Here is a 24,718-nt window from a genome sequence, read left to right as displayed (position 1 = left end):
ATAGGTAACAGCCTATGCAAAAGCAGGTAGACAGGAGATAATGTCTTTTAAAATTTTTATTTGTTATTTTTATGTTTATTTTATTCTTATGAGGTGATTATGTATTATAATTATGTTATTCTTTTTATGATGAGTTTTTATTTTTAATTGGCTAATATCCACCTTCTCTTCTCCCAGCCCAGTTGTGAACATAAGAAAAACACACCCACCATACCCGTGTCTAGCCAATCAAAACAAAGTTCTGCATTGGCCAATCCAAAGGGCTGTCTTCTTGTTCGTGTGTTCTCTCTCTCTCTCTCTCTCTCTTGGGAGGTGGGGAACATGTTTCATTTGTCCTCTGAATCCTGCTTGTTCATTCCACTGTTGAGTTCAGCATAGCAGTATTCTCTCTTCTTTTCTACTATAATTTGTCCAGCTATTCCCCAATTTCTGGGTACCCCCCTCAGATTCCTGTTCTTTGCCACCTCAAAAAGAGCTACGGGTCTTTTTGTATATCCTCAGGATTTCTTCTGTTTCTGACTTAGGATTTGTTTAGGACTCCCTGAATCTTCCGTCCCTCTATATCATTCTTCCCTCCCCCTCCCATTTCCCTGTTAAGTACAATATATTTCTGTATCCAACTCTGGGTGTGTGTGTGTGTGTGTGTGTGTGTGTGTGTGTGTGTATTCCCTCTTTGCTTGCAGATGTTTTGGAGGCCATCTCTTCTGGGTCTGTTGCTTGAGCTTCCCTGCCGCTATAAAGGTCCGTTACAGTGGGATTCTTATTTTGTTTTCCATTTTTGCAGTCTACTTTCTGACTTCAGACTCAATGTTAAGGGTGGGCGCCTCTGGTAGGAAGTTCAGAGCTGGTCTTCTTGTGATTCTTTTGGGGTATTGAGTATTGTGTTATTCCAGGATCTCAGGACCAGCTTGGGCTGGGGACCTGCCACCGTTCATTGCTCCCAAAGGGGTCTGATCCAGGGCAAAGTCTGATTGTTGTCCCTCTGGCCAGGGTTCTAGAAGTTCCTGACCTAGTTCTGAACAGCAGGAGACTTGCTGTTGGCTTAGCCACTGCCAGCTAGTTAGAAAGCTGGATTGGTTGAGATTGTCTGTTATTCCATCATATTGTAAGCTCCTTCAGGGCAGGGGCTATCCTTTGTGTCTTTTTCTAACTCCAGTGCTTAGCACAGTGCCTAGCACATAGTAGGTGCTTAATAAATGTTTATTAAACAATAGGCCAGGACTAAATACATTAAAGGTAACATTGAGCTTTAATATTATATAATACTTTAATTCTAAATATGATTTGGCATGGAGCCAAAGATTTCTACCCCATTGGTGGTCCCTATGTTTTCTTTGTCTAGTGCTCAGAGACTTGGGCAAATGTTTATTGACTAACTCCGTTTGTTTCAGTATTGTTATATACTACTTAGAAACGGAGAAAAATATATGCAATTATGCAGGGTATTTTAAAGCAATGCTTTGTTGGGCTAAATGTTTCAACAAGATGAAGTGAAAATGAGGGAGTTGAACTAGGTCCTTTAAAGATCCTTCTGACTTAAAATCTGTATTTTAAAGTAGAGAAGGACTTTTAAGATGATCTAGGATCATAGGATTATAGATTTAGATTTGTGAAGGAACTTAGGGGCTATATAGTTCAGTTTTTCATTTTACAGATGAAGAAACAGACCTGGAGAAGCTTAGTAACTTGCCAGTAATAAAATCAGGATTCAAACCCAGGACGGTGCATTTTTCACTAGAGTAATGTCCATGTAGTCAGGACTTGTATACATTCTTTTTTTTTTTTTTACTTGTATACATTCTTACTTCAACATTCATTATAGCAAGATTTGTGATGCAGCTTTGGGTCACATTTGCCAAAATGAGTTTTTGATAAGTTTCCGTTCTGAAATAGATTTTGTATCACAGCAGTTTATGATCATTAGTGTGAGATTGATTTTTCAGTACCATTTCTGTACTTAGAAAAGTTATTTGAACAGTATTTTCAAGCTGGTTGACTTGTTTGAAGGGATGCTGGGCTTGGTTTGAGCAGTGAATTTGTAAATTGTTGACAAAGCTTGGAGTTATATTTGCCTTTTATTTATTTATTTATTTGCTACCTTGTGTAATTGTTATCATTTGCTTTAACATAAGTATTATTTCTTTTTTCAGATAGCCATTGATAACTCAGATTTCTTCCATAGAAAACCACCCCATAACTTTCCTGAGCTGCTGGCTGTTCAGCTTAGGGTCTTTGCATTTGGCATCCTTGGGTTTGAATCCTTCTCCAGACAATGAGTAATTTGGACTAGAGCAAAGCTCCTAAACTGGGGGTTGGGGGTTCGGGAAATTTGGCAACAGTAAAAGGTTATACCTATATGTATGCCCCGGGTTGAGTCACAATTTCTCAGGAGAAATCAGGTCACGAGTAGAAAAGGTTTAAGAAGCCCTGGGTAGAGGACCTCCAAGGTACATCCCATCTGAAAAGCGGAGCTTTGGGGCATGTATTAACCTAGTGCGGCCAATTGAGAAGCTGGAGGAAAAAAGGGACTGATCTTTGAATATCGAGCCAGGAGTTTTATTGTTTTCAGCATGGTGAATTTTTTTATTTTGATCCCGGGAATGGGATTGATTTTCTTTCTAAATTCATTCATTGTCACTAAAAAAAAAATAAAATAAAACCTCACAAGAGGTCTGCAAGATTCTTCTCTAGCTCAGGGCTTCTTAAACTTTTTCCACTGGTGACCCCTTTTCACCCAAGAAATTTTTATGCGACCCTGGGTATACAGGTATATAAACTCGGTACCCAAATCAAATGTTTACTGCCAAATTTTTCATGACCCCCACATTCAGTTTCACAACCCCGTGTGGGGTCTCACCCACAGTTTAAGAAGCTTTGCTCTAGACCAAAATTTGGATTTGCTTAGATCCTAGCGCTGGCTCCCTCCTCTCCTCCAGGGACCTTGTGTGGCCTGACGTGCCCAGTGCTCGCTCAGGTGCCCAGCTTGCCAGGTTTTCCCAGGGTAGCCTCACTTTATGTAACCATCCATTACCTACCCTGTTCTAGCATGCCTCTTCCCCTGCAGCCTCACCTGTTCAGTGCTCCCTCTGTTCTGTACACCCCTTGTTCCTCCCTCTTGGAGCCTCTTCTTTGTGGTAGGCAGGCAGGCAGGCAGGCAGGCAGGCAGCTAGTTTTCGAGGAACCTGGTGTCTTGGAAGCAGATGCTGTTGAAACCTAAGAGGCAGATTAAAAAGCTGGGCCCTTCGCCTTTGCTTCTCAACCCTCCTCCGTTCAGAGACAAGAATTTAGTTCTTGGCACATGTGTCCCTGAACAGCCTTAGGATACCAAAATATTTGGGGTAGCAAAGAACTGAAAACAGATTCAGTGCCCGTCAGTTGCAGAATGGTGGAACAGATTGTCCGAGAGACTTGGGGACACTTGTCTAAGTGAGAGGAGGCAGGAAAAGAATATATTCAATGACGCCAACGATGTAGCTACCTGAAATGAACATAGAATTCAGCTGAAGGCTGGGTAATCCTAGTGCCCCATCTCAGCCCTGAGGAGAGATGAGGAAATGTGCCACCTTCCTTTTCTTGGAAAGGTGGTTGACTGTGGGCAGGGAGGGAGGTAGGAGAAGTAATCTTCCTCTGGGTTTCGGAGGAAGATTTGTCAGTCAAGTGTCCTTTCTAAATCATTGTTGGATTGAACTGAGCTGATAGGATTCAGTTATGTGCAGATTCAGAGATTCAGTTCACAAAAAACCTTGTGCTTGAAATAGTGAATGATGACTTTCCTATATTCTCATGGTGCCTGTTAGCCATGCTACAAAAGCCAGTGCTAAATTCAAATCCTGCATTTGGTAAGTGACAGTGTTGGCCCAGCTGTACAGGATGGAGGTCAGCTAGTGCCCCTGTTCTTCTCCCAGCTCATATTTCCACAGGACTTTCAGCTTTTCATAGTGCCTTACAGACATTCTCATTTGAGCCTCCTGATGATCCTGTGACGGAAGTCCTACAGCCGTTAATCTCCTTTTACAAAGGAGACTGATACTCAACTGGCAAAGGTCTGAGACCTGGCTCCAATACAAATAAGCCCTCCAGATTCCACAGGTCCACTGGAGGTGTTGAGTCAGTTAAGCAGTTGAGACTGGCTAAAGAAGGCAAGAGAAGTGAATTCCTGTGAACTGGAACCCTGAGCCTAAGGATGAAAGTTGGGTATGAGTGGAAGACCCCCATGGGCAGCCTGGTACCTTTGGAACTGAGCCTCAGGCTGCTGCCATAACTGTTACCCACCACACTGACCCATGCCCAGGCTAGGCCCTGTTGAAGCTTCAAACTACCCTTTACATAATCACACGTGTCATTTCTGCTTTTTTTAAAAAAAAAGTCCTTAACGATCTCACAGACTGGCTGATCTGACTGGTCGGCCCATGCGAGTTGTGGGCTGGTATCATTCTCATCCCCACATAACGGTGTGGCCATCGCATGTTGGTAAGTAGTGCTTAGCCTAGTGCTTGCCAAGTAGTAGGTGCTTAATCAATGTTGATTGATTAATTGAAGTGGTCGCCTGTGGCTGCTGATGTCACCAGTTGCCATGGCAAGGTCTCCGCTGACTCATGTTGAATGACAAAGGTAAGGGAAAGGCACGTGTAGCAATAGTGAAGATGGTATTTCTGGAGTTGCTGAAAAGCAATCGGGGAAAAGGCCGGGTTTAACTTTGGGATTTAGTTGGTAATTTTGTCAAGATGTAGCCATCTTGTGCTGGCTGGCCCAGGGGGTTGTGGGACAGCAGAGACAGGGAAAGAGAGAGAGACAAATGGTCCCTTGGCCCTGAGCTAGCCAGCCCAAGGGGCAGCTCTGCAGGGAGCATCTGAGCTTCATCTGCTTTTCTACTTGCAACACAGGATACCTGATGATGATCCCAAGGTTTTATTTTTGCCTAGACCTGGGATTTAATCAGCCAAAGTTACACCCAGTATGGAAAGATTTCTCTTCCACTGAGTTGGAGCCAGAATGTCTGTCCAATACAGGAAACTGGCTGTGTGTCAGAGGTTCATAGAAGGCCCCTTAGGGACCATTGGGTCCATGGAGGTCTAACAGATCACACAGTAGTGTCATATTTGAACCCAGGTCTTCTGAAAGCAGAGCCAGTGGTGCTACCATATGCTGCTATTCACTTACGGCAAAATTCTGGGCAGCAGACTCTCTCTGAGAAAGAAGGGCAGTCCCATCTCAGTTGAGAGGTGATAGACGAGAGCTACAGGACAAGACGTGTTTTCCGACGTGGCTGTGCTTGACTCAGTGGGTTGCCATAGACAAAGAAATTGGGGTCACTGAAGCCTTCCCAGAAGCCACCAAAGAGAGCTAAGGGGAATTGAGAAGGTGGCCTAGACTAAAACTGGCCAGGACGATGATCTCTGCTGTCCTCTGAGCTGAGGTTTGACTTAGAGACCTCAAGGAGTGAAAAAATGTGAACTCTGGGCCTCTGCCTTCTCCTCTGTGAGATTAGGGGCTGGGAGGGGAGGCAGACTGGCTGTACTTAAGGCCCCTCCCAGGGCTACCATTCTCTGAGGTAATTATCTGTGAGTGGCCAAATAAGGAAAGTGAGTCTGTTGGATGTCAGATTATAACAGCTGGCATCTCTAGCATTTTCAGGTTTGCCAAGGGCTCTACATAGTTTTTCTTACTTGATCCTGACAATAACTCAGGGAGGTGTAGGACCTGCTGTTAATCCCCATTTTACAGATGAGAAAACTGAGGCCGAGAGGAGTGCCAGTAACTACAGAGCTGGGATTCCCACACAGAGACCCCGAGGCCTTCTGACTTCGAAAGAATAGGCACTGATAAGCACTAATAAGCACTAATAAGTTAGATGACTTGCCTGGGATCACTATGCCACTCTATCTTTCTAAACTGAGCCCCTTAAGTGCTGTGGTCCCTGAACCCACACCCAGTGCCACATTCTTTACCAGCTTCCTTTGTTTCCTTGGTCAGTCACCTAGCTTTGTCTGTAGAGAAGTATCTGTAGCACTTTGTCGTGTACTTCTCTAATGGATAAGTGATAGTGTGTGTTATAGTAGCCATAAAGGCCTTAATTAACACTGGCAAAATCCCGGAGGTTTTGTCATAGCCCCCAGCTAGACTCTTAAGTTTCATGAGAGCAGGGACCTACCGAAATTAAATTTCTCCTTTAACACCTAGCATAGTATTCTGCAAACAGTAGATGTTTATTAATTTGATAGCTCTTTTTTAAAACTAAAATCTGACTGCTTTTAAAAAGCCGTTTCTGAATTGGTTTGGATTTTCATTCATTGTTTTAAAGTACTGATTTATATTTAGGTTACTTGAAAGGTGGTTTCATCATCACCCTTTGGTAGTATTTTAAGAAGTCCAAATGAAATAGGACTCTGAGAGCCTTCAATTGAGCATCTGCTTGTTCCCAGTCCTCTTGCTTCTGAGTCTGTAGCCTGACAGTATTGTATCCCATCGTTGAGCTTCCTTGAGAACTTAACGAGAGATTGTGGATGGACAATTATATCTCATTGGTATCTCTGGTATTTTTAGATATTCGTACCCAAGCCATGTACCAGATCATGGATGAGAGCTTTGTGGGAATTATTTTCTCCTGTTTCGTTGAAGACAAGAACACCAAGGTATGTGGCATATGTAGACAGAAACAATTCCTAGTAGCGTGGTTTTGAAAGAAAAAGTTGCGATTGCAGTGAGATTTTTAAGGGATTCAGATCTCTGCAGTGCTCATAAAGTTGAGCCTGGACTGGTCTTGGTGAAGAGAGGTAGGTTTCCACTTGAGGCTTTTCCCACTGGGCTGCTATTACTGGAATGGGACCCTCCAGGCTGCTCAATTAGCTTTTCCCTCAAAGCATGCTTAAATGATGGTAACATCTGAGGGGCTTCTTGAGCAACTGGGATTGCAGTTGAGACTAGCATGTACCTCTTCAGGTAGTTTACCAACAGAATTCCAAGTGGTGTTTGGAATTTCACTCTTGTCCTCTGTACTCCGGTTTTATGTCGCCTTTTGGGCATGGGTCTGGGGTCATCTTTGTGATTTCTTTGGTTTGGGGAATTCTTGATATGAAAACCTCCTCCACCAGGCTAGAGCAGCAGCTCACCTAGGATTTAGTCTTGGAGAGTTAACAGGGGGCACTGATAGATTACTACTGATAGGCACTACGAAGTTAGGTGACTCACCTGGGATCACACAGCCAGTATGATGTATACAAGTTGGGAGTTGAACCCACGACATTGTCTCCAGGGCAGTCATAGTGCCTCTCATGGTGCTTATGCTCTTTTTTCCTTTTCTTCTAAGTTTTCCAATTAAAGTTCTTGTAATTAAATTGTTGTTTTTAATCTGCTTTTTCTCCTTTCCACCCACATATTCTACTTGAAAGGAGAACAAAGCCCCACTTACAAACATGTATCAAGTCGAGCAAAACCAATTTCCGAGTTGATCACGTCCAAAAAGGAATGTATCTGATTCTGTGCTTAGTCTTCACTTCTCTGACAGGACATGGGCCACATGTTTCACCCTGGGTCCTCCAGAATCCGGATTGGCCAGGGTCAGCATTCCTGTCTCTCAAAGTTGATTGGCTCTACTTGATACCATGTAGAGTGTACTTTGCATCACTTCATACAAGTCTTCTGAGGTTTTTCTGAAACCATGTCCCGTAGCAGACTGTTGTCTTCATAGCTTCTAAGTAGTTTAGCCTTCTCCCAGTTGATGGGCACCAGAAACCCTCTCGGTTTTCTGTTCTTTGCCATCTCAGAAAGAGCTATGGATATTTTATAAGACCCTATTTAGAGTTTGTTTTCTGTAGAACTAATCCCTCATTTAATCTTTCCTTCCTCTAATTCCCCCTTCTCTCTTCTCCCCTTTTCCTCTTATTTCCCTGCTAAGTGGAAAGTATTTCTGTATCTAATGTTCATGTGTCCATACTTCTCTCCTTTGACCAGTTCAGATGAATGAGGTTCAAATGTCAGCCACTCTTCCAACCCCTTCCTCCTTGTTGAATACCTTGATTATGTGATATAATTTTCCCTAACCTTTTTTTCCCTTTCCTCCCCTAGTAGATTGCTCTTCTCCTTTATTTCCATTCTTCTTTTAAGGTCAGGACCTAATAGAAGCACTCCCAGGGCTTCTGTCTAAGTAGACTCCCTCTATAACCCATCATGATGATAGGGTTCAGAGGGGACACAGGCATCTTCTCCCCATATTAAAATGTAAGCAGTTTATCATGGTTTAATCTCTTATGATTATTTGTTCATTTTTTGCCTTGTTTTTCTAACACCTGTATTTGAACTTTAAAGTTTTTACCCAGTTCTGGTCTTTTCCTCAGGAATGCTTGGAAGTCTTCTATTTAATTAATGATCCATTCCCCCCCCCCCCAGTTGCATTATCCTCTTTTGCTGGGTAAGTTATTCTTGGTCTCAAGCCCAAATCCTTTGCCTTCTGGAATATCATTTTCCAAGCTCTTTGCTCCTTTCTTGGTGGTGGCTGCTAAATCGTGGGTCATCCTGAGAGTTATTCCAGCATCTCAGGGACAGACTGGGAACCTGTAAGTTTTTAGTGCTTCCAAGGTGATCTGATTCAAGGCAAAGTCTGATTGCTGCTGCCTAGGCTGAGCTCTGCAAGTTCTTTGGGTTTGGATCTGAGCAGCACAGCTGTGGAGTCTCAGTAGACTGCAGCTGGACTATCGGCCAGAAGGTTCAGATTGAGAGAGCCGCAAGCTCCCCTTGGGGCTGGGTTTTCTGCCCTGGTTATTCTGCCACAGGCTTCCGATTAGGCTAGAATTGAGAACTGAGCCTCTGCTCTGCTCCTGGGAGTTGAACCCCACAGCTGCTGCTTGTTTCTAAACTTACGTCTTGCTCAGTACAGAGCCTAGGGCCTGCCAGGACCACCAGCCTTGGCTCCAGGTCTGCTCCTCAGTCCACTCTGGATCTGGGTAGTGAGGTTCAGAACTGCCAGTTGCCACCTCTTCCTGCATCTTACACAAATCTAAGCCCCTTGCTGCTGGCTCTTGGGCCCCTCTTGCTCTTGTGCACAGCTTCCATCTGTTCGGGAATGCTCCGTGGGGCACATTGCTGGCCAGACCCCTCCCTCCCCAGTGTCCACAGACCTCTCTGTCTCCCTGGACTGACCTGGACTGGAACGGCGATTCGCTCGGAGACTTTTTCTCGGATTTTTAATTTTTTGGTAGGCGGGGAGGTGATGCTTGCTGTTCTCCTCCATGCTACTCTGCCATATTGGGTCCCTCCCACCCCATGCCGATCATTTTTTAAATCAGTCTTGCCCTCTGACATACTTAGGCCTTGGGATCCTGACCTTTGTCCTTAAAGTGGAATGCCCTTGCTTTTGTCATGGTAAATGAGGTATGGAATTAGGGTGTCTTTAGGTCCCTGCTCTACTCATTACTGATTGTCACACCGTGGGTACATTGTTCAAAGGGAAGGAATAGACCGGAGGGAGGGATGGCCCAGATTTCTCCTCCCCTCTTCCAGGGTTGTGAGCACACAGCTATGTGAGTGACGTGTCATCATCCCTAGAACATCCTAGACCTGGAACAGGCAGAACCCTCAGAGGCCGGAACGTCCAACCCTGTCATTTTATAGAGGGGAAAACTGGGACCCAGGGAGGGAAAGGATTTCAACTTTGATTTGTATTTCAGAAGGCAGTACAGAATGGTGGACAGAGACCCTGGCTCTGTGACTCACTGCCCATGTGATCTTGTGGGTGTCACTTGACTTGCTTATCTATAAAAATGAAGGGTTGGACTCCATGGCCTCTGAGGGCCTTTCTTGGCTCTAGGTCTAGCTTCTTCTGTGTGACATATCCCTGGGTCTCAGTGCCCTGGGCCTCAGGGTCCTGGTCTGTAAAATGAAGGCTTCTGGCTGGCCAACCTTCTAACTCTAGGCCCTACCAGCTCTTACTCTATGAAGTTGGGTTTGTTTGGTTTTTTTGGTGAGGCAATTGGGGTTAAGTGACTTGCCCAGGGTCACACAACTAGTAAGTGTTAAGTGTCTGAGGCCAGATTTGAATTCAGGTCCTCCTGACTCCAGGGCTGGTGCTCTATCCACTGCACCACCTAGCTGCCCCTCTATAAAGTTTTACTGACCTCTTTTGGGTTCTCTGGGATTTAGGTCAATTGACTCTTTGGTAGAATTTACCCTTCTTGTTTTGATACTACATTCTTCCTGTTGATTTCTGCAGACTGGCCGTGTACTCTATACTTGCTTCCAGTCCATTCAGTCCCAGAAGGTCTCAGAGTAAGTATCACAGCTGTATGTATGTCTGCATGTGTGTGTGTGTGTGTGTGTGTGTGTGTGTGTGTGTGTGTGTGTGTGTGTGTAGTTTCTATTCCATTTCCTCAAGTATTACAGGATTTCCACACGGTATAATTCAACCTAAGCATTTTAAGGAATACTTTAGACTACCTTCATCCATAATCATCCCTTTGAGGTATGAATTAATTAGCCTTTTCTGCAGAATGGAAGTACTGGGACGTTTGGTATCCCATAACCAGCCTAAGAATAGAACTTGGGATTTCTCATTCTTAACTCTTAGAGAGGCAGCTGAGGATCAGCTTTAGAATCCTAGAGATCTGTGTAGAATCAGGAACATATGGTCCCTGTGACTCTGGGCTAGTCACGGAAACCTGGTTTTATAGTCCATTTGCTAATAGGCAGCAGAGGAAGGAAGGAATTTCTTCACTGAAGGTTTCCTATACCAATGAGATCATGGTTCCAGACCTCAAACCTTTCCAGAACATCAACCTTGCCCTTTCCCTTAATCATTCAAGCATTTCTGGATCCTAGCCTAGCTGTGTTATAAAACTTGATTGCAGAATCCTAGTATTGAAACTCCCATTTCTCTCAGTCAGTTTATTGATGAATGAACACTTGCTACTGAGAGTGAGTGCCCAACCTTCCTGTGATTGCTGAGTGAACCAGTCTGTCAGTGGGTGCCTATCTATCTAGAAACTCCGGGGTTTTTTTTTTTTACACATCCTTAGAATAAGGGACAGAGCCTCCATGGGCTTTGTTATTTGGCAGGATTTCTGTAAAGGCCAGGATGTTTGTTAGTTCTGTCAGAAAGTGCTCAAAGGTCTTAGAACTATAGACCTGAGGGTTGGATAGATACGGAGGAGGTGGAGGGAGGGAGGGAGGAAGGGAGGGTGGGGAGAGAGAGAGAGAGAGAGACAGAGAGAGAATGAATCACCTTTTAGCCTGCCTTGCCTTGTCTGCCTTGTCTTCACTGTATAGATGAAGCAGCTTTGGAAGTACCAGGTACCCTGTGGTTTTAAAGCAGAAGGAAAACAGGTGCTGAATTTAAAGTTTTTAGATAGTAAGAATGTCAAATGTTATGTTTCTGAGTTAGCAACATAAACTGGCTGTGCAACCAGCACTTTTTTAGTTGCTCTTACTTCTAATGGTTATTTTAGCTTCCCCTCATTAATAGTCTAGTCAGCCTTAATGTGTGTCAATGCCTTTGTCACTCTATGCTGGTGGCCTTAGGACAGCAAAGGAACAAGGAAAGCCTTCAGTGTGCTGGCTAGCTCCTCACTGGAGGACTCTGGGTAAAACCTGGACAAGAAGCCCTCACCTCGGGCTAAGAAGGCATGGGAGGACTGGCATTTGGCAGTGGACGAAGGGCTGGCACCAGTGAAACCGGGAGGGGGGGGAGAGGACCAGCCTTTGAAAGAGCTCCTCATTCTCTGGCCCTGCATTCAGTTCAGCAGATAGTAAGGGCCTACTGTGTGCTAAGTGGAGACAGCACAGCTACTGCCCGGTTGCATCAGAGAGCCCTCTCCAGCCACTAGAGACTGTACCTCATTATGCCTCAGGCAGCTTGCATGCCTGGGGGAAGTTAGAGAGGTTTTTGAGGAATTTACCTGGGGAAGACTTAAAGGTTAGATAATCTGTAGTCTTCTGGGAGGAGAATGGGACCCACACAAATAGTGGCCATGCAAAAAAGTATCAAAAGGAAGCACACATCCTAGAGGGTATTGTGCTCTTTGTTTTAGGACTAAGTCTGCTTCTTAATCTAATCTCCTTAACTTGTTTATGAATTTAGCTTTATTGTAAATTCAAGGATTTGGGGCCCATAGAGAGAAACGTCTAAATTGGTCTCTTTCCCCTCCCCCAAGATGCCCTCTGACATGTTTCCTCTGAAATGATCCGAGGGAACATATGTAGGACTCTCGAACAAAGAAAATACCAGAATTCGTCCCAGTACACTTTGGGGTCAGTACTCAGAATCAGTCTCTGAATGCTTTTCAATGGGAACTGCTCTATTCCTTCCTTGGCCAACCATCAAATGTCATTCATTGCCCCTAGGTGGGTCATAGGGCATGAGATAGAAAAGGATCTAAAGAGGTCCACAGATAGGTTAGGCAACCACCCTTAATCCATTTCAGAATAGGACTAGGGAAGGGTTCAAGGCCTGAGAAAATATTTCCTAATGTTTCCAGGAGGTTTTGAATATGTCTTCCCATTGAGCAAGGAAAGTTGAGCCTTGGGGAGAAGCTGCAGTGTAGTAGTTTGGGAATACTTTGAGAACGGTCGATATGTCAAAGTTTCTTGTATCTTCCAGTACCTGCTTCTGGTTGGGTTTCTTTGGTGTATCAGCTCAAGATAAGATCCTGAGTAATAGGTGAAGTTGGTGGAAGGACAGCAAGCTGTTTATTAAGCATCTGGAAATACTCAGTGGGGAAGGTAGCAGCATTAAGGAGGATTGGGGGGGAGATATGATTTTTTTCCATTTACATTTTTTTTTGGTGAGGCAGTTGGGATTAAGTGACTTGCCCAGGGTCACACAGCTAGTAAGTGTTAAGTGTCTGAAGTCGGATTTGAACTCAGGTCCTCCTGAATCCAGGGCCAGTGCTCTGTCCACTGCGCCACCTAGCTGCTCCTATTAGGACAGGCTTCGTGGAGTGGGTGGGACTGTTAGCTGAGCCTCAGCAAGCCAGGAAGGAGGCAGAGATAAGGAGGGAGAGCACCCGAAGCATGGGGTATAGGCTAGAGTTGGGAGACGGGGTCTCTTGTCTGAGGAGCAGTAGGAGGCCAAGGCACAGGAGGGGGCCTTTGAACCCCAGTGAATTTTGTATTTGGTTCCTGGAGGTGTTGGGGTGGTGTGGGTGGGGAGGGGGACGGTTTCATGGTCTGTGCACTTTGACACCAGTGGAGGATGGAGTGGTGTGAGGAGAGACTTGAGACAGGGTGACCCTCCTGTTGGCAGAAGGCTGTTTGGCAGGTGCAAGGAATAGGAAGAGGGGAGGAGACCTGGGGTGGAGGTGGGGACAATGTATACAATGTGTACAATGAATGTAATTAGTTTGAGATAGATGCCCTATAGGCAGTTGGAGAAGTGAAATTGGAGGTCAGCAGAGAGATCGGGGAGAAAAGGAGAAGAGAATCCTGAGCAGAGATGTGGTCATTCAATTCCTGGGGAGCCCTGGGAGGGAAATAGGATGGAGGGACACCTACTCAGATTAGAGAGTGATCTGGAGGAGGATCTAGCTAAGGAGCCTGAGGACGAGGAGAGGACAGGTAGGAGGGGGCAGAATCTGAGGAGGAGCCCGGAAGTGTGCCCTGAGATCCGGGACTGTGGGAATGGAGCAAAGGCTGTGGAATGTGGCCCTTAGCTCTGAGGCTCAGTGTTTCTCTTCAGCCTTTTCTTTTCCCAGGGAATTACTTATGGTGTTCTTTAAATAGAGCTTTTACCATAGGATAGTGTATTGGGTCATTCAAATGGGAAATGTAAAACGGGAGGCTATTCAGACCCATTTGTATTTCCAGAGGACTCTCCTCAAAGTAAAAAAGCTTGCACAATTGAATGAGACTGCATTTTAGAGCTGGGTAGGAATTTGGGGATCTTAGTTAGGCTCCCTCTTTTTGCCCCGGGGCCTGTGGCTAGGCCTAGCTAGAGTTAGGCCATGATTCCCCACTACTTGGGTCAGATGGCCCACTTACAAATGTTTTTTTCCTCAGTGTAGATGTCAGCTTGTGACCTCTATTGAGGTCAGAGGTCAAAACGAAGCCACACCCAACAGTAAGCACTTGAATCAGGCTAAATAGAAATCCTGGATTAACTCCCACCTAACCTTTTGGAGTGACCTAAAATGCCCAGTGCCTTTTGTTGGCTATACCACACCTGGCTGGACTTCCTGTTGGTTTCCCCCACTGGACTTCATCTCTTTTTTAAGTATCAATATGAACATGTGGGAAGCTAGGCAGTGTGGCTGGCCTAGGGCCTGACTGTGAGGTATGGGCAGACCTAGGCCCCTTTCTACCTTTTTACCTTGTTGGTTTTGGGATGGGGGGCACGTCACCTGGCCCTCCCCCAGACCCCTCTCTTCAGACAGGTAAGTCAGTTACAGAGGATCCCATCCTGACTAAGTGCTGTGATTTAGTCTGACCTCAGATCTCTTTTCTGATCCTTGGCCCTGTCTGCCTCTTACTGTGATGTCCCGGGTCTCCACAACACAACAATAGGTGTCAGCAGGTCAAGAGGCTGTTCCTGGGACTCCAACTGAAGCAGCCTCCAACACTTGCCTTTTACAGGTACGAGAGAATTGATATCCCACTCCACGTTGTGCCTCAAAACACCATGGGGAAAGCGTCCCTCGAGGCAGCCATAGAATTACCCAGGATTCTGTGCCAGGAGGAACAAGATGCCTACCGGAAGATCCACAGGTACTTTCCATTGGAACCCAGGGAATATCCAGAGTTTGGCTTGTTATCCCCTCTTTGAAAATTCGAATGAACATCTCTATACTCTTAATGGTATCTTTGGGTCAGAGGCAGGCATTGTGATCCCTAGGTTCCATATTAGAAAATGAGGCACAGTTACAAGAAAGAAAATCATGGAGACTGGCCCCAAATGCAAGGCAAGGCTTCCTGAATCCCTTCTCTCCTTTACTTATAAGTGTCCACATACTACATTCTGTAGGATGGGAGACTGGTTGCAAGCTGTGAACTTTGGCATGCATGCTGTCCTACCCTAAGAGTTACTTGGCCCAGCTGATTGGGATCTAGAACTTCTCTTTTCTAGTTTGTCTTGAGCATCCATTGTCCACTTAGGGTAAAGACTTGGGGATTTTCGAGTGAAATGACTGGAGGCTCGCCTTGCCCTTGGCAGCCTAGGGATCTGAGGTAGCTGCTGGTGAGTTTGGTATCCCCAGCCCTGGAGAAGGCTTTGGGAGGCTGGTGCGTTTTGGAGGAGGACTGGATTTGGCCTGTTGCGTCCTGCTCGCTCCACTTTGATTGAAGCTTTGGTCTTACCTAGCAAGGCCAGGCAGGAATAAATGAAATTGTCTCTGGTTACAGGGAGCAGACAGACATGCTCATTGGGGCAAGGTGTTTCAGGAAGTCAGGTGGCCAAAGCTTGGTGTCCTTAGGGTGCCCTAGCAGATCAGATCAGTGCCCAGGCCTCTGGTGGGCAGATGGAAAGGCCAAGTAGGCCTCCATCTTATTGGCATGATTGTCCTTGGTGACACCCCCCTTCCCCCATGAAGGGGAAAGTGGGCCCAAGGTTGAAGTTCCCTCTTGTGGGGGTAGGGTGTTCATTAATGGACTCTGGCACCCATGGCACCCGGGCGTGTTCCACTTAGCTAACCCTCTGCCCATATTAACATTTGTTGTTTGAAACTTAACATCAGGGAACTGTCATTTTGCCAATGGGGAGAATTTCCTCTACCAGTGCAGACCCTGATCCCACCCCGCATTGTGAGTCAGTAGATGAAGATGTCTTCCTGAGGGGCTGGGCCTACAAGTTCCTCACTCTCTGACTAAGATCATGAGGAGTTTGGCCCTACTTAGTGAAGTTGGTTCCAGGATGCCTCAGGCCTGGCCTTTAGGCCTCTCCTGGTTGGTGCTCCCTTGGTGAGCCATGGGGCACCTTTAATGTGAAGTGTGATGGGAGACACTTCAAGACAGGAAGTGAACTGGAGGTAGTAGACATTTTGTAAGGAGAGGATTGTTTTTAGTGTTTGTTTTTGAACATGGGCAATGTTTACTACCTGGTAAACATCCATCAAGGAGTAAACGTCCAAGGCCTGAGCAGGGGTAAAGTTGAAGTCAGCAGAAGCACTGGTGCCATTGCCAGGACAGAGAGGGTCCCTTCTTGGTCATGGGAGCTGTGTTCCTTTGGACATATGATGAAAACCTAAATTGGAAAGGTGGGGAGCTGAGCACTAGGATGTTGTGGGCCCAAGGAGGGGAATGTGGGGACACAGAGCCAGGTGGATGGGCCCCACCTAAGTGGCTGAGCTGTCTTGATTCAGATGAAAATGACACCCTACAGCAGTTGAGGGGTGGGGGCAGGGGCATGGGGAGAGCAGGTTGGGGCTGGAAAAAATCATTCTCAGCTGTTCTGCCTGCATTTAATCCCCTCTGCACCAGGACAGGCAGCAGTCACTCTGCAAACATTCCTTACAATAAGGATGGGTTCACCGTGTACCAGGACTGCTGGATCAGGGACACAAGTGCAGACAGCCTCTGCCCCACAGAACTTGAGCTAATTCTGTCCCATGACAGCTCTGGGGAAAGGGAGCAAGCCTTGGGCATAGGCTACCCCCAAGTCTCTGCTCCACCAGCTCAGCTGTCTGTCTCAAATCCCACAATTAGATATTCATTCCTTTGGCTTTCTTCTGTCATCTCTTCATATACAAACATCCATGATGGGGAAGATATTGAGCCAGTAAGACTTTTATAGTACATGGGTTTATAAGATGGCTTTGTACCTGCCATTGGACGGAATATAATGGAATTCACTGCTTTCTTAAAGTGTCTGCCTGGTACAAGGGACTCTTACTAGCAGGGAGACCCCTGGGCAAGCCACTTCACCTCTGTGAATTTTCACAATTGTTGTGAAAAGCAAATAGGATCATAGAAAACACTTGGCAGATCCAAGATATTATAATTCAGCCCTGAGGGAGTGGGATCTAGGAGGGCTTAAGACAACTATGAAGAGGGTCTGTGAAAGAACTCTGATTCACCATTGGAGGGGAAAGCCTAGCCTAGACTTAATTCAGCCAAGATGGAAGTGACTGCCTTCCACATGCAGTAGGAGCTGTGATTCACGGTCAAGGTCCTTGACCTCTGTGCCTGAGGACCTGGGCTAGGAGGGCGCCGAGTGATCCTAAGGTGCCCATCCTGGATGCAGCACAGGCAGGCCTTGGTGCTTGTGAAAGGCTTCTGGTGCCTGGCCGCACTAAGCTGACAGTCTGCTGTTCCAAGTGCCACAGAGTAGGGGAGAGGATGTTGTAAAGGAAGGGGTCTCAGCCAATACACCGGAGTTTGGGGGCAGTCGGGGGAGAACAAAGAATCAGAGGGAAGTTGTTCAGACTCCACCCAAGTCAAGGACTGGTCTGACAGTGTTGGGTCCACTTAGCAGTTTGGCGCTTCCTCTAGCTAGCTTATGGAGCAGGGCACTCCTTTTTCTGTCTCCCTGACTAATTCCCCCTCCCCACCACCGTTTCCAACCTTGCTCACAGTTACAGAGAGCAGAAACTGTTCGCCTTGCACTCCCTGTTCCCCGTATGCCAGATCTCAGCCCCTTTCTATCCCCCATTCATGCCTTCTTTACTGCAGTCACCCTCCTCACCATGGCTCTATAACCCTGATCTCATCCCCCAATTGCCTCCATCCTCCCTCATGAATCTTTATTCTCTTTCTACCTCTGGGTTCCCTTCCTGCTACCTACAAAGTAGTCGTATCTTTAAAAACTCTTGGCTTTTGACCTTGCTGCCTGCTCAGGCTGTCACCCACTCCAATCCCAGTCACCCCGCTTCTCAGCCCCGCACCTCTCCTTCCTCTTAATGAAGCTCGAGCCAGACTTGGCAGAGTCGGCAGTGAGAAAGTGGAGCAAGCCAGCCTTAATGGGGGACCTACTCACTGTAAGAAGGGGTGGGCAGGGAAGATGGGATAGTCTAGAGGGAGGAAAGGAGAGAAGAGGACCCTGGGGATCACCTAGCATTAGTGGATGTGCCCCAGATGAAGACCCAGCAAAGGAGATCAAGAAGCAGGAGAGTCAGGGAGGAGAACTTGTCCAAGGCTACAGAGAGGTCAAAGGCAATGAGGGTGGAGAAGAGGCAATTGGATTTGGCAACGGAGACATCATTGGGAACTCTGGAGAAGCAGCTCTCCAGGCCAGAGAGGGAATGGAAGCTCCTTTTGAAGGAGTTTAGTTCCAAAGGGTAGAAGAGAAATAGAATGATAGTCATCGGGGAGCCATGGACAAGTTGAATGATGGTGAGGTGTTCCCCTGGACTTGACAGAATATTGCATTAGTTCCAGCCCTGTACCATTAAGTGTTTACACCCTGACCAAACCCAGCCTCAGTTTTTTTCATTCTCAGCCAACCTGAGGAAGTAGTTAATATGTTTATTTTGTAGCTCAAATAAATTTAATAAAAGCCTTATCGCAGTCATCCAGTCAGTCGGTAAACATTTATTAGGCACCTACTATGTGCCAGGCAAAGGCAAAAGCCCTGTCCTCAGTAACAGGGGAGACGGCCTGCAAGCACGTCTGTCCAGACGAGACCCACGTAGGCCAAATGGGAACTTGCACTTGACTGAAAGGACCTCAGTTGTCCTTGGGAGATCATGTGGTGAAAGAGGGAGTAAGGCAGGCCTGAGCTGAATCTTCCTCTCAGACATGTTGTAATACCTAGAGAATCTCAAAGTGCTCTGCTGCTAACCTGAACTTTGCTTTCCTTCAGCCTCACCCACCTGGATGCGGTGACTAAGATCCACAATGGTTCAGGTAAGGTTGGGAAGCAGGAGGCTAGGCCTAGGGATTTAGGCTTCTTGGGGCTCACTGTCTCCTGGTAGGTGGCCCGGTCCCAAGAATGGATTCCTCAGCTCCTGCTTACTCGAATCCTACCCAAATCCTGCCTCCAAATCGAAGGCTGCCTTTGGGCAAGTCGAGGCTAGTCCTCCAGTCTGGGGGCAGGGACCAGGAGGTGACCTGGGCAGGGGTGGGGGCATAGCTCAGGGCCTAGGATCCTGTGACCAGAAGACATTTTAGGTAGCAAAGAGATTGCTTGTAGGAAATGTCAGGCAAATCAAACAGAGCTTTTGAACTCAGCCTTTCAAAGCACGTTCTTGAAAAATCAAATTTGAAAGATGAGGCTGTTAGGAGTCTCAATCATTATTTCTGGAAGACCCCATGAAGACCTGTGGCAGAGGGGAGGATATACGTGGTGATCCCAGGAGGGGAAGGGCACTGTGAGGGGTGGGGACGCATGTGCTCTAAAAATGGGGAGCTGAGAACAGGGGACAGCCTAGAATACAGTGTGTTAAGGGGAGGGATAGTAGGAAGTGGAGGGAGACAGAAAACAGAACCTGGAGGCAGGGAGGCCCATTAGAAGAAAGGCAGTGGATGGAAGGCGACAGACTTGGCAACATGTGTCCTATGGTGTTTCTTAAATGATTGTAGGATAATTATTAGGATCTGGCTCTCTCTTTCTCTCTCTCCCACCCCACTCCCTCTCTCCCTCTCTCCCTCTCTCCCTCTCTCCCTCTCTCCCCCCCTCCCTCCCTCTCTCCCCCCTCCCTCTCTCCCCATCTCTTCCCCCTCTCCTTCCCTTTTCCCCCTTCTCCCCCTCCTTTCTCCCCTTCTCTCTATTTCTCTTCATCTGTCTCCCCCTTCATCCCTCTCCTCCTTCTTGCATCTTTGTCACTCCCCTCTCTGTCACTATCTCTCTCTCCTTCCTCTCTTTTCCCTCTCTCCCTTCTATTTCTCTGTTGCTCTCTCCCCTCTCTGTGTGTCTCTCCTCCCTTTCTCTGTCTCCCCTTTCTCTTTTTCTCTCTCCCTTCTCCCCGTCTCTCTCTCTCCCCCTCTCCCCGTCTCTCTCTCTCCCCTCTCTATGTCTCTCTAGCTCCCGGTTGCTCTGTTTGGCCTTTAAAAGCCTCCCTGACAGTGGCCTGATGGATGTTGCTCCCTTTCTCCAGGCCTTGGCAGAGGTGGATCCAGAGATCCCTGGGAAGCTCAGCCTCAGTGTCACCTCCTTTTCCCCATTGTTAGTTACCCCCCTCCCCCTAGGTACACGTGGTATTGCGAGCCCCCCCCCTTCCACCCCCGCCCATTCTCACTTTGGACCTCATGTCCCTGGGCCTAGCACATAGCTTAAAGCACATGCTGAATCAGTGCATGTGGATGGACTCTTGGTCCCCAGCAATTGGGCTATTTCAGAGAAAGTTGCCTCTCACCAGGGCCCATATAGGCAACCTACTAGGGGCCTCAGGGGACCTCAAACACCAATTGAAAAATCATGGTCTTAGATTTGTGTGGAATACTGTGTGTATGGGGAAGTTGGAGGGTTTGGGGGTGTGTATAGTATGGGGGAGGGTGTAGGGGATATGTGTATGAGGGTGGTGTGGTGATGGGATGGGGGTATGATTTCAGTGGGGGGACATAGGGGTGGAATGTGGGTATGGGGGTTATGTATGTATGGGGGAGTGGGAATGTGTGAGGTGTTTGTGTATGGGGCATCGTGGGTATCTGGGAAGTTGTGTGTGGTCACTCATCACAGAAAATGCCCTAGCACAACTTGCTGCCAGCTACCCTGTCCCTGTAGAAGCAAGGAAGTTGCTCTCTCCTGGGGTAGCTTCTGATGCCTCATGGATGCCAGCTCTAAAACTAGCAGAGCCTGCAGAGGCCATGACCTACACCACCTCATTTTACAAAGGAAGAAACTGAGGCCCAGTGAAGTACAGGGACTTTCCCAGGGTCACATAGAGAGGAAACAGAGGAGCCTTGGTTTGAACCCAGTTTTCTTGATCCCAGAGCCAGGATTCTGACCTCCTTCCTTCTTGCCCACCCCGTTAGCCTTCTAAGTAGCAGCAGCTCTTGACAAAAGTCGGGGGGATGTGACAGTTCCAGAATCTCAGAATCCTCGACAGTCCCAGAATCTCAGCTTCTCAGAGCTGGAAATGAGAGTGCACATTAGTTTACCTTCCTTGTTTCACATAAGAGGAAATGGGGGTCCCCTGTCCAGGGCCCTCATGATGCTACTTGGATCTGAGCCCCACATTATCCCCCACCTCTCCCTTCCATCAAAACACTCATTTCTTAGGTTGCTGTTTATACCACTTTATGCTAGGGGGCGGATGAAGTTACTTACCCCTCAAAAAGGTCCATTTAAAAAGAACTGCTTTTTAATCAAAATTAATCTATTTTTAAAATCCTGGTCCTGTCATAAAATGGACAGTTTTGATTAAATGAAACATAAAAGGTTCTGTACAAACTCAAGGCAGGTGGAAAACCTGAGTTCTGATCCAGCCTCTGTGATTTCCCTCTGTCTGCCTCAGTTTCCTCATCTGGAACCATATTGGGTCATTGTTTTGCTGAGAGCCAAGTCTTTCAAAGTTGATAAATTGTTCTCCTCATTTCCTAATCATCAGACTCTTCCAGCACTCACTTAGCCATTCATCAGTGAAGAGATTTATACAGATGTGGATCTTCCCGCCTTCCTTGCTGTCTTGGGCCTATAGGCCTAGTAGTGGTATTGCCAAGTCAAAGGCTATGGCTAGTTTAGTGACTCTGGAGGATGGTCCCAAGTTGTTCTCCAGAACACTGGACCAGTACAAGTGTAATCTCTACAAATGGAGGGACCCCGCCCCACGACCCCCTACATATACCCATACATACCCCCATGCCTCTCCTTATACACCCATACCTCCACTCATTACCCCCCCCCAAATATGCACACAGCTCATATTGATGTGATCAAGCATCTATTGAAGTAACAAAGTATAAGATAAATCAGTTGGGGTTGGGATAAATGTGTTTTTGGCCAAAAAATATTTCTAGTTCTGTAGATTAAAGCTTACACTGGGAGTGGGATGGGAAAAGGACAATGCACACTAGTTAAACCCCTCCTCATCTGAGGATCTCTGGATTTGGAATGCTGGGGACTGAGGAGCCTCCAAGAAGGTTTTTTCCCCTCATTCTCCCCTACTCCCTTGGCTCATTGGTAGGGCTTTTACTCTCGGCAGGCTTAGCTCCATCTTGTCCTCCCAAAATGTGATGAAATTTGGATAGAGGCTGCTTTTTGTCATGGCGATCTGTCTTCTCTTTTTCCTCTTTAAGTGTTCACCAAGAACCTGTGCAATCAGATGTCGGCCATCAGCGGGCCCCTCATGCAGTGGCTGGAGGACAGGCGGGAATATAACCGTAAGCTGCTGATGAAGTTAGAGCGAGAGAAGGCAGCCCTGCTGGAGGAGCTCGATAGCCTGGACTAAAGCAGCTGAGCATGTTCTCAATAAACAGTGCATGTACTACATGACCAAAGTGTAAGGAGAGATTGCCTGGGAGCCCCATTGGGACAGACCCCTTCTAACCAACCCCAGCCTCTGGAGCTCAGTCCCTCATTTATTGTCACCAATGGGTGTAAGCAAAGGTGCGTAAAGGCAAGTCCAGCACCCAGAGAATGTAAGTCAGGCAGAATTCCTCAGGCCATTTCACCTAAGTCCTCCCTAAACAGGAATAGAAGGGTTCTTTTTTACAGCAGGGAACCGCCACAGCAGCAGGCCATGAGGAAGAAATTCTTGGAGCAGTAGTTTTTAGTGTGTGCTGGCAATTTGGTGGCTTTGGCCTAAATTGAGAAGTTCTTGGTTCCTGAAAACCCCCTTTTCTGCCCTAGGGGTCCCCTTGTGTCCATGCCAGCCTTCAGTTAATAGAACAGGTGAGTTTGAACCAAGCTTGGCCATAGTAAGCAAATCCTGTGTTCCAGTTGAGGGCAGCTAGGTGGCAAAATGGCTACAGTCCTGAACACTCATATTCCCAAGTTCCAATGTGGCTGTGTGACCCTGGGCAAGTCATTTACTCCTGATTGCCTCAATTTCATCTGTTAAAGGAGGGTGAGAATAGCACTTACCTCCCAGAGTCGTGAAGATCAGATGATACAGTAATTGTAAGATGCTTAGCACAGTACCTGGCACCTAGTAGCACTACATAAATAATTAGCATGATGATGGTGGGGGTGATGGTGATTCATCATCTTAATCATCTAAGAAAATCCTCTGCTTTCACTGAGTTCTGACTCCAAATCCAAAGTTTTGCCTTTGGTAATGTCCTCTTCTGACTTGGCTGGTCCCACTTAGAGTGGCCCTGTGTGGATGTAGCTGCCCAGAGGGGTTACTTGAAGTCCTAGGTGACTGATACTAACAGGGGTCTAAGGCTAGGTCAGGGACACCCAAGGATAGGAAGGAAGGACAGCTGAGTTAAAATCCACAACTCCACAGAAGTCTAAAAAATACAACCTAGAAAAACAAGCCCTGCTGAGGACATCCAAGGAAGACAGTCATTTGAGCAGTCAGGGTCATCATAGGGAGACACAAGTTTGCTGACATTGTGTTTAGTCAGGAAGGCCTCACAGACCCTTCGAGTGCTTGGGTTCAAAGGGGGCCAAGACTGTACTGGGGCATGAAGAGCTCCTCCATTGGGTACAGGGGAAAGCGTGGGGCTTGACACTCACAACAACTGACAACTCTTGCTCACAGTCCAGTTTGGGGTTAGAGATCCAGGATCAACTAAGGAGGGGACTGGTGCCCAGGTGTGGGATTCCAGGAAGACCTATTGTGTATGGAATAAGGAGCTGCATTTGTGGGGATGGGTGGGAAGAAGAAGGGAGTGGGGAGACTCGGTCCTAATCCCCTGCTTAGTCTTCAGCCTTTGACTGAAGAACTAGGGCAAGAAACCCAGACCACTGGGGACCCAGCAGAGCTTTCTGGCTGATGGTAACTGCCATCAGCCAGCCATCTATTAGAATTCAAGCAGGAGCAAAACCACAGCTGTGTTGTTCATATCCAAATTCAGGGCAGGAACTTTCCGAGCTCAGCCCTGAATCACCCTGAAATTGGGGGCACTGAAGACTTGTAACTGGCCAACCTGAACTGTCTGGAGTCTTGGGGTAAAACAAGTCAGTACCCCAAGAGAGCAGCAGCAGGACCCAAGATAACACAACTCAGCCCTAACATAAGGAGGGAAGTCAGGAAGTAGACTCCACTGCCCCATCTAGATGCTTGTGGTTTTAAGAGAAAGGAAAGAAAAGCTAAAGGGATCGGGCTCTGGGTAAGGTAAAGAGAAGAGGGAAGAGGAGTAGGCGCCTAGGGCACCAATATTGAGCACGGTCTTCTTTATAAAGGGAAATAAAGAGGAGGAAAAGTACAGAGGGAAACACACAATTAACAGTCCTAACTGAATGTGGGATGAGCTTATGGAAAGCAGAAGCCAACACGTTTGAAGTGTCGAGATTCACAGAGTTAAAATAAGGAGCAGATGTACAATCTAGTAAGCTTCAGCTGAAGCAAACCCTTAAGAGCTCTGATAAATTCATTGACCAACGTTATTGCTGAGGTCCCATAATGAAGGACATACCTATCTCTGGCCAACATGTAATGCTTCAGAAGAGACAAAAAGAAGTAGGGGAGGCCTGGCAAAAACCCACTGGGCCTGGGGATCTTTGGTGACCCGAAGAAAGCAGTTTTAGCAAAATGCTGGGGATTTAGACAAAATGACAATGGATTAGGGAGTTTGTGGCTGGTGAGACAGTAGTAGTCAACTTTTTAGAAGTTTGGAAGGGAAGAGAGGTAGGGGCAAGAGCTTGAAGGGTTTCATTGGATCCTCACAGCCTGGAGAGGCGTAAACTATTATCCCCTTTTACAGATGAGGAAAGAGGCTGAGAGCTTAGGTGACTTGCCCAGGGTCATAGGTCTAA

At 46.8% G+C, this 24,718-nt stretch overlaps 1 protein-coding gene across 1 annotated transcript in view; it reads left to right on the top strand.

The window, feature by feature from the left end:
• BRCC3 (BRCA1/BRCA2-containing complex subunit 3) overlaps window positions 1-22,285 on the top strand; it is a 33,513-nt gene extending 11,228 nt beyond the window's left edge. The window contains exons 3-8 of the mRNA XM_043974416.1: window positions 4,383-4,470; window positions 6,544-6,632; window positions 10,205-10,260; window positions 14,557-14,688; window positions 18,716-18,759; window positions 22,090-22,285. Coding sequence (XP_043830351.1) covers window positions 4,383-4,470; window positions 6,544-6,632; window positions 10,205-10,260; window positions 14,557-14,688; window positions 18,716-18,759; window positions 22,090-22,241 — 561 coding nt within the window. The 3' untranslated portion in view covers window positions 22,242-22,285. The remainder of the gene's footprint in view (window positions 1-4,382; window positions 4,471-6,543; window positions 6,633-10,204; window positions 10,261-14,556; window positions 14,689-18,715; window positions 18,760-22,089) is intronic.
• Window positions 22,286-24,718: the final 2,433 nt, after the last annotated feature.

Source organism: Dromiciops gliroides, chromosome X, assembly GCF_019393635.1.
Source record: "Dromiciops gliroides isolate mDroGli1 chromosome X, mDroGli1.pri, whole genome shotgun sequence".
NCBI lineage: Eukaryota > Metazoa > Chordata > Mammalia > Microbiotheria > Microbiotheriidae > Dromiciops > Dromiciops gliroides.
This window is presented reverse-complemented; position numbering and strand designations above follow the sequence as displayed.